At 41.2% G+C, this 17,926-nt stretch overlaps 1 protein-coding gene across 7 annotated transcripts in view; it reads left to right on the forward strand.

Annotated features, from left to right (window-relative positions):
• The window catches only part of CEP95 (centrosomal protein 95), a 64,320-nt gene that overhangs the window by 12,064 nt on the left and 34,330 nt on the right, over nucleotides 1–17,926 (forward strand). For all 7 annotated transcript variants that reach the window (XM_082604298.1, XM_082604293.1, XM_082604294.1 and 4 more), the window contains one exon: nucleotides 16,895–17,026. In XM_082604298.1, the coding sequence (XP_082460424.1) occupies nucleotides 16,895–17,026 (132 nt within the window). The remainder of the gene's footprint in view (nucleotides 1–16,894; nucleotides 17,027–17,926) is intronic.

The following is a 17,926-nucleotide window of genomic DNA, read 5'->3' on the forward strand; positions in this document are numbered from 1 at the left end:
ACCTCATATTCATTCAGCAAATATTTATTTAATGCCATCCCTTTGCCAGGCAGTGGTGATACAGTAGTAAACAGAATAGACACAGACACAAATCCCTTCCCTTATAGAACATATATTCTACTTGTGGAGGCAGTCAATAAATAAGACAAATAAGTGAAATGTCTAATAAAATTATTCATATTCATCTTAGTATTCCAAAAGTTAGCAAAACATTAGGCCCACAATAAGTATTTTTTTTAATGGAAGAACAGGAATGCTAGAGTAGAATTAAGTACATTAAATTATGGGAATCAAGTGGCCTGCATTCTCTTCCAGACTCTGCTACTGGCTGTGTGACTTTGGACAAGCCCCTTATCTTTTCTGAGCCTCTGTTTCTTCAAGTGTGAAATTAGAGAATTAAACTAAACCATCTTTGAAATCCCTTTCAGCATTAATACTCTAATTCCAAGGAATAGACACTCCATTCCAAGGAATTGTGTTCAAAGAACCTATGTCTGAGAGGTCAGACAGTAAGCCAAAGACATGTACTTGCCACTGGGATGGGTAAAGTAGCAGAATGACCAGAGTCAAGTGTAGGTAATGCAAGAATGTTTCTTCAAGGTAGAGAGTCAGATGAAAGGGATGGTGATTTTAGAAACGGTGTTCTGTGATAGCAAATGCCATGTAGAAAGGTTAGATCTATAAAAAGTGAATTATTATTTTTTTTCAGATTTTAACTATTCAGATTATAAGGCAATTAAAAGAAAAAAAAGAGGGCTTCCCTGGTGGCACAGTAGTTGAGAGTCCGCCTGCCGATGCAGGGGACACAGGTTCGTGCCCCGGTCCGGGAAGATCCCACATGCCGCGGAGAGGCTGGGCCCGTGAGCCATGGCCGCTGAGCCTGCGCGTCCGGAGCCTGTGCTCCGCAACGGGAGAGGCCACAACAGTGAGAGGCCCGCATACCGCAAAAAAATAAAAAATAAATAAAATAAATAAATAAAAGAAAAAAAAGAAATAGTTGAGAGGGCTTCCCTGGTGGCGCAGTGATTGAGAGTCCACGTGCCGATGCAGGGGACACGGGTTCGTGCCCCGGTCTGGGAAGATCCTACATGCCACAGAGCGGCTGGGCCCATGAGCCATGGCCGCTGAGCCTGCGCGTCCGGAGCCTGTGCTCCGCAACGGGAGAGGCCACAGCAGTGAGAGGCCCGCGTACTGCAAAAAAACAAACGAGAAATGGTTGAGAGAAAAGCCAGGCTAAGGTGTTTGGGTTTCATGTCATATGGTAGCTTCCTTTTATATTTGGATTTAATTCATCAGATAAATGTCATCATACACATTCTTAGACATCTAATTTAGGCTTTAATTCCAGGACTATAAATCTTTCAATATAATTGACATATAACATTATATTACTTATACAGATGTACAATCTGATTCTTCAGTAGTATACATTGCAAAATGATTACCACAGTATGTCTAGTTAACATTCGTTACCAAAAAATTACCAACTTTTTTCTTGTGATGAGAACTTTTAAGATCTACTCTATTAACAACTTTCAAATATACAACACAGTATTTTCTTCTTAAACCTTTTTTAAAATTGAGATATAGCTGATGTACAATATTATATGTTACAGGTGTACAACATAGTGATTCACAATTTTTAAATTTTTATGTTCCATTTATAGTTATTATAAAGTATTGGCTATATTCCCTGTGTTGTACAATATATCGTTGTATCTTATTTGATACATAATAGTTTGTACCTCTTAACCCCTTCCCTGTCTTGCCCCCTCCCCACTGGTAAGCACTTGTTTGTTCTCTGTATCTGTGAGTTTGTTTCCTTTTTGTTATATTCACTAGTTTGTTTTATTTTTTAGATTCCACATATAAGTGATATCATATAGTATTTCTTTTTCTGTCTGACTTATATCACTTAGCATAATACCCTCCAAGTCCATCCATGTTGTTGCAAATGGCAAAATTTTCATTCCATTTTTATGGGTGAGTAGTATTCCATTGTGTATATATATACACCACATTTTCTCTATCCATTCGTTGATGGACACAGGTTGCTTCCATATCTTGGCAATTATAAATAATGCTGCTATGAATGTTGGGGGTGCATGTATCTTTTCAAATTAGTGTTCCCATTTATTTTGGATATATAGCCAGAAGTGGAGTTGCTGGGTCATACGGTAGTTCTGTTTTTAGCTTTTTGAAAAACTGTTACACTGTTCTCCACAGCACCAATTTGCATTCCCACCTGTAGTGTACAAGGGTTCCCTTTTCTCCACATACTCAACAGCATTTGTTATCTGTGGTCTTTTTTTGGGGGGGAGGTGTCAACATACACTTTTTTTTAATGTATTTTTTTAATTAATTTTTATTGGAGTATAGTTGCTTTACAATGCTGTGTTGATTTCTGCTGTACAGCAAAGTGAATCAGTTATATGTATACATATATTCCCTCTTTTTTTTAGATTGCCTTCCCATTTAGGTCACCACAGAGCATTGAGTAGAGTTCCCTGCGCTATACAGTACGTTCTCATTAGTTATCTGTTTTATACATAGTAGTGTTTATATGTCAATCCTAATCTCCCAGTTCATCCCACCCGCCCCCTTCCCCCCTTGGTATCCATAAGTTTGTTCTCTATATCTGTGTCTCCATTTTTGCTTTGCAAATAAGTTCATCTGTACAATTTTTCTAGATTCCACATGTAACTGATATTATACAATACTTTTCTCTTTCTGACTTCACTCTTTATGACACTCTCTAGGTCTATCCACATCTCTGCAAATGGCATTATTTCATTCTTTTTTTTTATGGCTGAGTCGTACTGCATAGTATATATGTACTACATCTTCTTTATCCATCCCTCTCTTGATAGACATTTAGGTTGCTTCCATGTCCTGGCTATTGTAAATAGTGCTGCACTGAACATTGGAGTGCATCTATCTTTTTGAATTATGGTTTTCTCTGATATCTGTAGTCTTTTTGATGATAGACATTCTGACAAGTGTGAGGTGATATCTCATTGTGGTTTTAATTTGCATTTCTCTGATGATTAGTGATATTGAGCATCTCTTCATGTGCCTGTTAGCCATCTGTATGTCTTTTTTGGAAAAATGTCTATTCAGGTCTTCTGCCCATTTTTTAATTGGGTTTTTTTTTTTTTTTTTTTTTTGCGGTACGCGGGCCTCTCACTGTTGTGGCTTCTCCCGTTGCGGAGCACAGGCTCCGGACACGCAGGCTCAGCGGCCATGGCTCACGGGCCCAGCCGCTCTGCGGCATGTGGGATCTTCCCGGACCGGGGCACGAACCCGTGTCCCCTGCATTGGCAGGCGGACTCTCAACCACTGCGCCACCAGGGAAGCCCCTCATTGTAGTTTTGATTTGCATTTCTCTAATGATTAATGATGTTGAGCATTCTTTCATGTGTTTGTTGGCAGTGTGTATATCTTCTGTGGAGAAATGTCTATTTGGGTCTTTTGCCCATTTTTGGATTGGGTTGTTTGTTTTTTTGTTATTGAGCTGCATGAGCTGCTTATAAATTTTGGAGATTAATCCTTTGTCAGTTGCTTCATTTGCAAATATTTTCTCCCATTCTGAGGGTTGTCTTTTGGTCTTGTTTATGGTTTCCTTTTCTGTGCAAAAGCTTTTAAGTTTCATTAGGTCCCATGTGTTTATTTTTGTCTTTATTTCCATTTCTCTAGGAGGTGGGTCCAAAAGGATCTTGCTGTGATTTATGTCATAGAGTGTTCTGCCTATGTTTTCCTCTAAGAGTTTGATAGTGTCTGGCCTTACATTTAGGTCTTTAATCCATTTTGAGCTTATTTTTGTGTATGGTGTTAGGGAATGATCTAATCTCATACTTTTACATGTCCCTGTCCAGTTTTCCCAGCACCACTTATTGAAGAGGCTGTCCTTTCTCCACTGTACATTCCTGCCTCCTTTATCAAAGATAAGTTGACCTTATGTGCGTGGGTTTATCTCTGGGCTTTCTATCCTGTTCCATTGATCTATATTTCTGTTTTTGTGCCAGTACCATACTGTCTTGATTACTGTAGCTTTGTAGTATAGTCTGAAGTCAGGGAGCCTGACTCCTCTAGCTCCATTTTTCGTTCTCAAGATTGCTTTGGCTATTCAGGGTCTTTTGTGTTTCCATGCAAATTGTGAAATTTTTTGTTCTAGTTCTGTGAAAAATGCCAGTGGTAGTTTGATAGGGATTGCATTGAACCTGTAGATTGCTTTGGGTAGTAGAGTCATTTTCACAATGTTGATTCTTCCAATCCAAGAACATGGTATATCTCTCCATCTATTTGTATCATCTTTAATTTCTTTCATCAGAGTCTTATAATTTTCTGCATACAGGTCTTTTGTCTCCTTAGGTAGGTTTATTCCTAGATATTTTATTCTTTTTGTTGCAATGGTAAATGGGAGTGTTTTCTTGATTTCACTTTCAGATTTTTCATCATTAGTATATAGGAATGCCAGAGATTTCTGTGCATTAATTTTGTATCCTGCTACTTTACCAAATTCATTGATCAGCTCTAGTAGTTTTCTGGTAGCACCTTTAGGATTCTCTATGTATAGTATCATGTCATCTGCAAACAGTGACAGCTTTACTTCTTCTTTTCCAATTTGGATTCCTTTTATTTCCTTTTCTTCTCTGATTGCTGTGGCTAAAACTTCCAAAACTAAGTTGAATAAGAGTGGTGAGAGGGGCCTCCCTGGTGGCGCAGTGGTTGAGAGTCCGCCTGCCGATGCAGGGGATACGGGTTCGTGCCCCGGTCTGGGAGGATCCCATATGCCGCGGAGCGGCTGGGCCCGTGAGCCATGGCCGCTGGGCCTGCGCATCCGGAGCCTGTGCTCCGCAACGGGAGAGGCCACAACAGTGAGAGGCCCGCATACCGCAAAAAGAAAAAAAAAAAAAAGAGTGGTGAGAGCCGGCAGCCTTGTCTCGTTCCTGATCTTAGTGGAAATGGTTTCAGTTTTTCACCATTGAGGACAATGTTGGCTGTGAGTTTGTCATATATGGCCTTTATTATGGTGAGGAAAGGTCCCTCTACGCCTACTTTCTGCAGGGTTTTTATCATAAATGGGTGTTGAATTTTGTTGAAAGCTTTCTCTGCATCTATTGAGATGATCATATGGTTTTTCTCCTTCAATTTGTTAATTTGGTGTATCACACTGATTGATTTGCGTATATTGAAGAATCCTTGCATTCCTGGAATAAACCCCACTTGATCATGGTGTATGATCCTTTTAATGTGCTGTTGGATTCTGTTTGCTAGTATTTTGTTGAGGATTTTTGCATCTATGTTCATCAGTGATATTGGCCTGTAGTTTTCTTTCTTTGTGACATCCTTGTCTGGTTTTGGTATCAAGGTGATGGTGGCCTCGTAGAATGAGTTTGGGAGTGCTCCTCCCTCTGCTATACTTTGGAAGAGTTTGAGAAGTATGGGTGTTAGCTCTTCTCTAAATGTTTGATAGAATTCATCTGTGAAGCCATCTGGTCCTGGGCTTTTGTTTGTTGGAAGATTTTTTATCACAGTTTCAATTTCAGTGCTTGTGATTGGTCTGTTCATATTTTCTATTTCTTCCTGAGTCAGTCTTGGCAGGTTGTGCATTTCTAAGAATTTGTCCATTTCTTCCAGGTTGTCCATTTTATTGGCATAGAGTTTCTTGTAGTAATCTCTCATGATCTTTTGTATTTCTGCAGTGTCAGTTGTTACTTCTCCTTTTTCATTTCTAATTCTATTGATTTGAGTCTTCTCCCTTTTTTTCTTGATGAGTCTGGCTAATGGTTTGTCAATTTTGTTTATCTTCTCAAAGAACCAGCTTTTAGTTTTATTGATCTTTGCTATCGTTTCCTTCATTTCTTTTTCATTTATTTCTGATCTGATTTTTATGATTTCTTTTCTTCTGCTAACTTTGGGGTGTTTTTGGTCTTCTTTCTCTAATTGCTTTAGGTGCAAGGTTAGGTTGTTTTCTCGAGATGTTTCCTGTTTCTTAAGGTGGGACTGTATTGCTATAAACTTCCCTCTTAGAACTGCTTTTGCTGCATCCCATAGGTTTTGGGTCGTCGTGTCTCCATTGTCATTTGTTTCTAGGTATTTTTTGATTTCCTCTTTGATTTCTTCAGTGATCACTTCGTTATTAAGTAGTGTATTGTTTAGCCTCCATGTGTGTGTATTTTTTACAGATCTTTTCCTGTAATTGATATCTAGTCTCATAGCGTTGTGGTCAGAAAACATACTTGGTACAATTTCAATTTTCTTAAATTTACCAAGGCTTGATTTGTGACCCAAGATATGATCTATCCTGGAGAATGTTCCATGAGCGCTTGAGAAAAAAATGTGTATTCTGTTGTTTTTGGATGGAACGTCCTATAAATATCAATTAAGTCCATCTTGTTTAATGTATCATTTAAAGCTTGTGTTTCCTTATTTATTTTCAGTTTGGATGATCTGTCCATTGGTGAAAGTGGGGTGTTAAAGTCCCCTACTATGAATGTGTTACTGTCAGTTTCCCCTTTTATGGCTGTTAGTATTTGCCTTATGTATTGAGGTGCTCCTATGTTGGGTGCATAAATATTTACAATTGTTATATCTTCTTCTTGGATCGATCCCTTGATCATTATGTAGTGTCCTTCTTTGTCTCTTCTAATAGTCTTTATTTTAAAGTTTATTTTGTCTGATATGAGAATTGCTACTCTAGCTTTCTTTTGGTTTCCCTTTGCATAGAATATCTTTTTCCATCCCCTTACTTTCAGTCTGTATGTGTCTCTAGGTCTGAAGTGGGTCTCTTGTAGACAGCATATATATGGTCTTGTTTTTGTGTCCATTCAGCCAATCTGTGTCTTTTGGTGGGAGCATTTAGTCCATTTACATTTAAGGTAATTATTGATATGTATGTTCCTATTCCCATTTCCTTAATTGTTTTGGGTTCGTTATTGTAGGTCTTTTCCTTCTGTTGTGTTTCTTGCCTAGAGAAGTTCCTTTAGCATTTGTTGTAAAGCTGGTTTGGTGGTGCTGAACTCTCTCAGCTTTTGCTTGTCTGTAAACATTTTAATTTCTCCATCAAATCTGAATGAGATCCTTGCTGGGTAGAGTAATCTTGGTTGCAGGTTTTTCTCCTTCATCACTTTAAATATGTCCTGCCAGTCCCTTCTGGCTTGCAGAGTTTCTGCTGAGAGATCAGCTGTTAACCTTATGGGGATTCCCTTGTGTGTTACTTGTTGTTTTTCCCTTGCTGCTTTTAATATGTTTTCTTTGTATTTAATTTTTGACAGTTTGATTAATATGTGTCTTGGCGTATTTCTCTTTGGATTTATCCTGTATGGGACTCTCTGTGCCTCCTGGACTTGGTTAACTATTTCCTTTCCCATATTAGGGAAGTTTTCAACTATAATCTCTTTGAATATTTTCACAGTCCCTTCTTTTTCTCTTCTTCTTCTGGAACCCCTATAATTCGAATGTTGGTGCATTTAATGTTGTCCGAGAGGTCTCTGAGACTGTCCTCTGTTCTTTTCATTCTTTTTTCTTTATTTTGCTCTGCAGTAGTTATTTCCACTATTTTATCTTCCACGTCACTTATCCGTCCTTCTGCCTCAGTTATTCTGCTATTGATCCCATCTAGAGTATTTTTCATTTCATTTATTGTGTTTTTAATTGATGCTTGATTCATCTTTAGTTCTTCTAGATCCTTGTTAACTGTTTCTTGCATTTTGTCTATTCTATTTCCAAGATTTTGGATCATCTTTACTATCATTATTCTGAATTCTTTTTCAGGTAGACTGCCTATTTCCTCTTCATTTGTTAGGTCTGGTGGGTTTTTATCTTGCTCCTTCTCCTGCTGTGTGTTTTTCTGTCTTCTCATTTTGCTTATCTTACTGTGTTTGGGGTCTCCTTTTTGCAGGCTGCAGGTTCGTAGTTCCCGTTGTTTTTGGTGTCTGTCCCCAGTGGCTAAGGTTGTTTCAGTGGGTTGTGTAGGCTTCCTGGTGGAGGGGACTAGTGCCTGTGTTCTGGTGGATGAGGCTGGATCTTGTCTTTCTGGTGGGCAGGTCCACGTCTGGTGGTGTGTTTTGGGATGTCTGTGGACTTTTTATGATTTTAGGCAGCCTCTCTGCTAATGGGTGGGGTTGTGTTCCTGTCTTGCTAGTTGCTTGGCATAGGGTGACCAGCACTGTAGCTCGCTGGTCGTTGAGTGAAGCTGGGTGCTGGTGTTGAGATGGAGATCTCTGGAAGATTTTCGCTGTTTGATATTATGTGGAGCTGGGAGGTCTCTTGTGGACCAGTGTCCTGAAGTTGGCTCTCCCACCTCAGAGGCACAGCACTGACTCCTGGCTGCAGCACCAAGAGCCTTTCATCCACATGGCTCCTCAATTTGGGATGATTCGTTTGTCTATTCATGTATTCCACAGTTGCAGGGTACATCAAGTTGATTGTGGAGCTTTAATCCGCTGCTTCTGAGGCTGCTGGGAGAGATTTCCCATTCTCTTCTTTATTCTCACATTTCCCGGGTCTCAGCTTTGGATTTGGCCCCACCTGTATGTGTAGGTTGCCCGAAGGCATCTGTTCTTCGCTCAGACAGGACAGGGTTAAAGGAGCAGCCGCTTCGGGGACTCTGGCTCACTCAGGCCACGGGGGAGGGAGGGGCACGGAGTGCAGGGCGAGCCTGCGGCGGCAGAGTCCGGCGTGACATTGCACCAGCCCGAGGTGCGCCGTGCTCTCTCCTGGGGAAGCCGTCCCTGGATCCCGGGACCCCGGCAGTGACGGGCTGCACAGGCTCCCCGGAAGGTGGGCGTGGACAGTGACCTGCGCTTGTACACAGGCCTCTTAGCAGCGGCAGCAGCAGCCCCAGCGTCCCACACCCGTCTCTGGTGTCCACGCTTTCAGCCGCAGCTCGCACCCGTCTCTGGAGCTCCTTTAAGCTGCACTCTTAATCCCCTCTCCTCGTGCACCAGGAAACAAAGAGGGAAGACAAGGTCTCTTGCCTCTTCAGCAGGTCCAGACTTTTTCCTGGACTCCCTCCCAGCTAGCTGTGGCGCATTAGCCCCTTCAGGCTGTGTTCACGCCGCCGGCCCCAGTCTTCTCCCTGCGCTCTGACCGAAGCCCGAGCCTCAGCTTCCAGCCCCACCCACCCCGGCGGGTGAGCAGACAAGCCTCTCGGGCTGATGAGTGCTGGTCGGCACCGATCCTCTGTGCGGAAATCTCTCCACTTTGCCCTCCACACCCCTGTTGCTGTGCTCTCCTCCGCGACTCGGAAGCTTCCCCCTCCGCCACCCGCAGTCTCCACCCGCGAAGGGGCTTCCTAGTGTGTGGAAACCTTTCCTCCTTCACGGCTCCCTCCCACTGGTGCAGGTGCCATCCCTATCCTTTTGTCTCTGTTTATTCTTTTTTCTTTTGCCCTACCTAGGTACGTGGGGAGTTTCTTGCCTTTTGGGGGTCTGAGGTCTTCTGCCAGTGTTCAGTAGGTGTTCTGTAGGAGTTGTTCCATGTGTAGCTGTATTTCTGGTGTATCTTCATATTAATTTTGTATCCTGCAATTTTACTGAATTCACTGGTGAGCTCTGGTAGTTTTCTGGTGGCTTCTTGAGGATTTTCTATATGTAGTATCATGTCATCTGCAAACAGTGACAGTTTTACTTCCTTCCAATTTAGATTCCTTTTATTTTTTTTTCTTGTCTGATTGCTGTGGCTAGGACTTTCAATTCTGTGTTGCATAAACGTGGCGAGAGAGGGCATCCTTGTCTTGTTCCTGATCTTAGTGAAAATGCTTTTGGCTTTTCACCATTGAGTATGATGTTAACTGTGGGTTTCTCACATATGGCCTTTATTATGTTGAGATATGTTCCCTTTATGCCCACTTTCTGGAGAGTTTTTATCATAAATGGGTGTTGAATTTTGTCAAAAGCTTTTTCTGCATCTATTAAGATGATCCTTTGATTTTTATTCTTTCAGTTTGTTAATGTGGTGTATCACATTAACAAATTTGCAGATTCTGAAAATCTTTGCATCCCTGGGATAAATTCCACTTGATCATGGTGTAGGATCCTTTTAATGCATTGTTGGATTCGGTTTGCTAATATTTCATTGAGAATTTTTGCATCTGTGTTCACCAGTGATTTGGGCCTGTAATTTTCTTTTTTTGTGATATCTTTGTCTGGTTTTGGTATCAGAGTGATGCTGGCCTCATTGAGTGAGTTCGGAAGTGTTCCATCCTCTGCAATTTTTTGGAGTAGTTTGAGAAGATTAGGTGTTAACTCTTCTCTACATGTTTGGTAGAATTCAGCTGTGAAGCCATCTGGTCCTGGACTTTTGTTTGTTGAGAGTTTTTAAATTAGTGATTCAGTTTCATTACTGGTAATTGGTCTGTTTGTATTTTCTATTTCTTCCTGGTTCAGTCTTGGGAGATTATACATTTCTAAGAATTTGTCCTTTTCTTCTAGGTTGTCCATTTTATTGGCAACTAGTTGTTTGTAGTAGTCTCTTATGATCTCTTGTATTTCTTTGGTGCTGGTTGTAACTTCTCTTTTTTCCTTTCTGATTTTATTGATTTGGACCTTCTCTCTTTTTTTCTTGATGAGTCTGGCTGAAGGTTTATCAATTTTGTTTGTTTTTTCAAAGAACCAATTCTTAGTTTCATTGATCTTTTCTACTGTTTTTTTAGTCTCTATTTTATCTGTTTCTGCTTTGACCTTTCTTTCCTTCTACTAACTTTGGGTTTTGTTTGTGCTTTTTTTAGTCCTTTTAGGTATACGGTTAGGTTGTTTATTTGAGGTTTTTTTGTTTCCTGAGGTAAGCTTGTATCACTAACTTCCCTCTTAGAACTGCATTTGCTGCATCCCATAGATTTTGGATTATTATGTTTTTGTTTTCATTTGTCTCCAGGTATTTTTTTAATTCCTCTTTGATTTCTTCAGTGATCTATTGATTGTTTAGCAGCATATTGCTTAACCTCTGTGTTTGTGTTTTTTGCTCTTTTTCTTGTAGTTGATTTCTAGCCTCCTAGTGTTGTGGTCAGAAAAGATGCTTGATGTGATTTCAGTTTTCTTAAATTTACTGAGGTTTGTTTTGTGGCCTAGCGTATGATCTATCCTGGAGAATGTTCCATGTGCACTTGAATGTGCATGCTGCTTCCTTTGGATCAAATGTTCTGTATATCTATTAAGCCCATCTGGTCTAATTTGTCATTTAAGGCTAGTGTTTCCCTGTTGATTTTCTGTCTGGATGATCTGCCCATTGATGTAAGTGGGGTGTTAAAGTCCCGTATTATTACTGTGTTACTGTCAGTTTCTTCCTTTATGTCTGTTAATGTTTGCTTTATGTATTGAGGTGCTTGTATATTGGGTGCATATATATTTACAGTTGTTAAGTCTTCTTCTTGGATTGATCCCTTGATCATAATTTAATGTTCTCCTTTTTTTTGTAACAGTCTTTAATGTCTATTTTGTCTAATATGAGTATTGCTACCCCAGTTTTCTTTTGTTTTCCATTTGCAGTGTCTCTGTCTCTTTCCATATATATATGTGATTGTCTTAAGTTGCTGATCTCACTTTTAAATGCATTTTAACAACCTTGCATTTGTACTTTCCTTCCTTTATGATTACTGTTTTTGATATTATATCTTACATCTGATTGTTTTGTGTATCCTTAACTGCTTATCATGGATATAAATGATTTTGCTCCTTTTCTCTTTTAACCTTACTAACTTTGTGTGTGGATGATTTCCTGCCTTTACTGTATGGTTGCCTTTAGCAATGAACTTTTTCATTTTGTGATTTTCACCTTTCTAGTTATGGCCTTTTCTTTTTCACTTAGAGAAGTTCCTTTGACATTTGTTGCAAAGCTAGTTTGGTGATGCTGAACTCTTTTAGCTTTTGCTTGTCTATAAACTTTTTGATCTCTCCATCAAATCTGAACGAGAGCCTTGCTGAGTAGAGTATTCTTGTTTGAAGGTTTTTCCCTTTCATCACTTTAAATATAGCCTGCCACTCCCTTCTGGCCTGCAGAGTTTCTGCTGAAAAGTCAGCTGATAGCCTTGTAGGAGTTCTCTTGTATGTTATTTGTTGCTTTTCCCTTGTTGCTTTTAAAGGTATTTTTAAATTTTTATTTATTTAATTTATTTATTTTTGGCTGCATTGGGTCTTTGTTGCTGCACATGGGCTTTCTCTAGTTGCAGTGAGCAGGGGCTACTTTTTGTTGCACTGTGGTGGCTTTTCTTGTTGCAGAGCATGGGTTCTAGGTGCCCAGCCTTCAGGAGTTGTGGCTCGCGGGCTCTGGAGCGCAGGCTCAGTAGTCGTGGCATACAGGCTTAGTTGCTCTGCGGCATGTGGGATCTTCCTGGACCAGGGCTCAAACCCGTGTCCCCTGCATTGGCAGGTGGTTTCTTAACCACTGCGCCACCAGGGAAGCCCCCCTTGTTGCTTTTAATATTCTCTCTTTACCTTTAATTTTTGCCCTTAAAACTAGAGTGTGTCTTGTAGTATGGGACTTCTCTGTGCTTCCTGGGCTTGGCTGTCTGTTTCCCTTCCCAGGTTAGGGAAGTTTTCAGCTATTATGTCTTCAAATGTTACCAACTCCTTTCTCTCTCTCTTATCCTTCTGGAACGCTTATAATGCGAGTATTAGTGCACCTGATATTGTCCTAGAGATCTCTTTTTTTTTTTTTTTGCGGTACACGGGCCTCTCACTGTTGTGGCCTCTCCTGTTGCAGAGCACAGGCTCCGGATGCGCAGGCTCAGCGGCCATGGCTCACGGGCCCAGCCACTCTGCGGCATGTGGGACCTTCCCGGACTGGGGCACAAACCCGTGTCCCCTGCATCGGCAGGCGGACTCTCAACCACTGTGCCACCAGGGAAGCCCTGTCCTAGAGATCTCTTAAAGTGTCCTCATTTCTTTTGATTTCTCTTTAATTCGTTCAAGCATCAGTGATTTCCACTACCCTGTCTTCTAGCTCACTGATCCATTCCTCTGTATCATTTAGTCTACTTTTAATTCCTTCTAGTGTATTTTTCATTTGTTATTGTATTCTTTATTTCTATCTTCTTGTTCTTTGTATTTTCTAACTCTTCATTAAAAACTTCTAACTTCTCATTCTGTGCATCCATTCTTCTCCTGAGTTCTTTGATCATCTTTATGATCACTACCCTGAACTCCTTCTCCAGTAGATTGCCTATCTCCACTTCACTTAGTTCTTCTTCTGGGGTTTTGTCTTGTACCTTTATCTGGAACATGTTCCTCTGTTGCCTCATTTTGCCTAAGTTGCTGTTTTTATTTTTATGTATCTGGTATGTTGATTATATTTCCCAACTTTGGAGAAGTGGCCTTTTGTTGGAAATGCCCTATGTGTCCCAGCAGTATGTCCTACCTGAGCTATATGCTCTAGGGGATCCCCTTGTGAGGACTGCATGGGTCTTTCTGTTGTGGTGGGCTGACTATGTGGGCAGTCTGGTATGCTTGGTTGGCCCCTGGGCCAGTTGGTTGCCTTGTGCAGAGGCTGCCAGCTGCTGGTTGGCTGGTCATGAGATGGCTAACTGCATAACCACAGGGACCCCCGGGGCTTATACTGGCTCAGTGGTGGGGAGAGTCAGGGTCTAGAAGATTCCAGGGCTGTTGCCTGCCCACTGGTGGGTGAAGCCAGGTCCTGGGTTAGTGCTGGTCTACTGGTGGACAGAGCCAGGTCCTGGTTGCAGAGCCCAGGGTCCCAGAGCTTGAGTTGGATTGCTGGGGGTGGGGAGGGGGGCGCAGTTCCTGATAACAGTTGAGTATGGGGTCTGGGGTGTCCTGAAGCTTGTGTTGGCCTGCTAGTGGGCAGGGCTGTGGCCCAGCTGGTCCCAGCACAGGGTCTGGCCTGCTAATGGGCAGGCTGGGTCCATAAGTTGCAGGACTAGTTTTCTTTCTTTTTTTTTTTTTTTTTAATAATTTTTAAAAAATTAATTAATTAATTTGGTTGTTCCAGGTCTTAGTTAAGGCTCACAGGCTCCTTTGTTGAGGCTCACTGGCTTCTTAGTTGCGGCAGGAGGGCTTCCTTAGTTGCAGTTCGTCAGCTTCTTAGTTGCAGCAGGAAGGCTTCCTTAGTTGTGGCATGGAAATTCTTAATTGCAGCATGCATGTGGGATCTAATTCCCTGACCAGGGATCGAACCTGGGCCCCCTGCATTGGGAGTACAGAGTCTTAACCACTGCGCCACCAGGGAAGTCCCGGGACTAGTTTTCTTGAGTTTCATGTCTGTCCCCTGGTGGGAGAAGCTGGTCCAGAGGCTAGAGCAGGCTCCCTGAAGGGCAGGGCCAGGGCCCAGTGGATTCTGGGACTGGTGCATGCCTACTGGTGGGTGAAGCTGGGTCCTGGGCCCTCTGATGAGCAGGTCCGTGTCCCAAGGCTGTATCTGTAGGCTCAGGGGATCTTAAGGCAGCCTGTTTGCTGATGGGTGGGGCTGTGTCCCTACCCAGTTAGTTGCTTGGCCTGATGTGTCCCAGCACTGGCACCTACAGGCTGTTGGGTTGGGGCCATGTCTCGGCGCTAATGAGCTAGAGGTAGGATTCCACAATGATGCTTGCCAGCACCAGGGTCCACATGGTAGAAGGAGCTCCTAAAAATGGCTGCTGCCAGTGTCTGTGTTCCCACAGTGAACTCCAGTTGCCTCTTGCCTCTCCGGGAAGCTCTCTAAGATCAGCAAGTAGGTCTGACCTAGGCTCCTCTCAAATTACAGCTTCTGTCCTGGGTCTCAGTAGATTTTGTGTGTGCCCTTTAAGAATGAAATCTCTATTTCCTGCAGCCCTCTGGGGTTCCCAAAAGTAATCTCCAGTGGTCTTCAAAGCCAAATGTTGTGGGAGCTCATCTCCCCGGTGCAGGCCCCCCAGGCTGGGGAGCCTATGTGGGACTCAAGACTTCTCACTCCTTTGGCAGAACCTTTGCAAAGTAATTGTTCTCGTTTGTGGGTCACCCACTGGAGGGGATGGGACTGGACTATATTGCAAGTCTGCCCCTCCTAGCCATCTTATTGCGGTTCGTTCTTTATGTCTTTAGTTGTAGATCTTTTTTGGTAGGGTCCTATCTTTTTCATCGATGATTGTTCTGCAGATGGTTGTGATTTTGGTGTGCCCATTAGAGGAGGTGAGCTCAGAGTCTTTCTACTCTGCCATCTTGGCCATCTCGCTTCCTTAAACCTTTTATATAAGTAAGGAGAAACCCCTTCCTAAGCACCTCGTAACAGGATACACAGCAGGATCTCACCATTATGCAAATCTGGACTGCCCCTGGGACCAAGGCACTGCTGCTCTGTGACTCTGAATGGGGGAGGGGGTAATGAGGCCTCTACAAGAATTGGGGTTTGCTTTATAGGTGGCATGAGCCAGATTCCTTATGGAGGAGCCTGGGATGAGAGGCCTTTGGCACTCAGGGCACCCCCCCAATACAGTATTAACGTAGTCACCATACGGTGCATTACATTCCTATGACTTACTTATTTTATAAGTGGAAGTTTGTACGTTCTGACCATCTTCACTCATTTGTTCTACTGAAGACTTTTTTTTTTTTTTTTTTGGTAAATGAGATGTATTTACTATACAGATACTTAAATAATTGATTTTTTTTTTTTGGCCACACCGTGCAGCTTGTGGGATCTCAGTTGCCTGACCAGGAACTGAACCCTGGCCATGGCATTGAAAGCTCAGAATCCCAGCCATTAGGCCACCGGGGAACGCCCTAATTGAAATATTATTAATGCTTACAGTAGAGAAGTTCACAACCTCTGCAATAATAAAACAGTATGTTCTAAAACAGTATGAAGATCATTGAGAGAAATTTGTGTAACTTTCAATTAAAGTTTCCAGATGATAACTAAGCATGAGATTTTAGGAGAAATTCCATCAAAAAGAAAGAGGATATGAAATGGTTATTCAAGGCGCCGAAGAAAAAAATGGACCCAGATAAAAATGAATTAGTCTGTGGTCAAACTGATGACAAATTCAGTATCATGAAAGTGAGGACCAAGTTGTGAATTTTGAACATTATGTCTTAGAGGATATTCATGTGAAATATGAAGATATGGAGGGAAATTTACATACTTAAAACATTTTGGTGTGAAAATGGTCATATTGCACTGGATTGTGGAAAAGCAGAGCACAAAAAGATGTATTTGCAGATTTTTAAAAGACATCAGTTGAGTGTCAAAAATTTGAAAATACAGTATTCAGGAATAAATTGTGTGGATTTGGGGATCTGTACAAGGTGAATTTTTCTGTATTTAGTGATTTTGTCAGTTGACCATATCGGTAAACAACAAGTTTTCAGGGTACATTCTCATACTTTCGAAGTGAGGAATATGTTTACGGTGAAGTCTTTCATTAAACTGAAGAAGGGATAGATAAATAGAAAGTTATTTAGAGAGGGGAAGTCATTACTCCATTTTGTTTATGGGAAGTTTGTGTATTGAAGATTTCCAAGGGAGCAAAGTGGATATTCCCTCAATTTCAGAACTATTTTTAATGTAGCCCTCTGTGTACTAACATTATAGAGCTGATTCAAAATATTAAGCGTTTGAAAATTAGACAAAACAATTTGTTTGACCTACAGATCTTTGATTATGGTACCAGCCAAGATCTCTAGTTTAGAGATATACCTGTGCAACAGTCAGCATTTCTGTTACAAGTCTGGCACCTATTTTTCTAAAGCAAAGGAATGAAACATTGTGTAAAACTTTGTTTTTAAGTTATATAATTGATTCTGGGCTACAGAACTACATATTGCTATCTGATAGTTATTAAAAGTAATTGGTATTTCAAGCAATCAGACCAACATAGTTCTATGATTATGTCACTTCTGATATTTTTATCCTCAGGGTATTAAACTCGTAGCTTTTAGTCTAACATTCAGCAATAAAAAAGTTTTACTTTAATATTTTCTAGGTGCCCAAGATCCTAATGAAATGCAATCTAAAAAAGCCTCAACGCTACCATATTCTGACTCACATGAAGAAGTGTTGAACACTCCCTCATCTAGTTTTTTGTCCAAGAGTGGGATGTCCTTTGGTGAAGACAGTGAGTAGTAATGCATTGAGTTCTTGAGACTGTTGCTGTGAGTTGGAGACAATAGTTCTTGCGGCAGTTGCTATTAGCCTTTTTACTTTTGTTGCTCTACAATTAACGTGATTCATTTTGGTTTTACGTGACCTCATTTGTAAATGTTTGCTATTAATTATGAACTCGGATTTCTTTGTAAGATGGTCTTTGGTCACATGTTTTGCATCTGCTATTTTATTTAAATCCTCTCCTCTCAAACAGAGACTTTAGGACAATAAGAGTCTGTTACGTTAGACTGATTAGATATCAGTTGGTGGTCTTCAAATTATAATAACTTGAAAAATATTCTCATTTTGTATTGTCTCTGAGGTTTTCATATGGTTAGTATTATATAAAGTCATTGTTAATGGCCAACTATTTTTATAACATGTGGATGAACCATAATTTATATAGCTATTCTTCAAGCCATTTAGGTTTTTAGTAATTTTTCATTTTTTCTTTTTTTTTTTTTTTTTTTTTTTGTGGTGCGCGGGGCTTTCACTGTCGTGGCCTCTCCCGTTGCGGAGCACAGGCTCCAGACGTGCAGGCTCAGTGGCCATGGCTCACGGGCCCAGCCGCTCTGCGGCGTGTGGGATCTTTTCGGACCGGGGCACGAACCCATGTCCCCTGCATCGTCAGGCGGACTCAACCACTGCGCCACCAGGGAAGCCCAATTTTTCATTATTTTTAAATAATTTTTTGGGAAGCATTTTTATGATAATAACATTAAAATTACATTCTTCCTGATTTAATTAGGTCCCTACTTGTTTACTGAGGATGAGTCCCTATTTTCATTGTTATTTTGGTGTTTTTTTTTTTTTTTTTTTTTGCGGTATGCGGGCCTCTCACTGTTGTGGCCTCTCCCGTTGCAGAGCACAG

The sequence above is a fragment of the Mesoplodon mirus genome (genome assembly GCF_964341445.2).
Source record: "Mesoplodon mirus genome assembly, chromosome: 18".
In the NCBI taxonomy this organism is placed as follows: Eukaryota; Metazoa; Chordata; class Mammalia; order Artiodactyla; family Ziphiidae; genus Mesoplodon; species Mesoplodon mirus.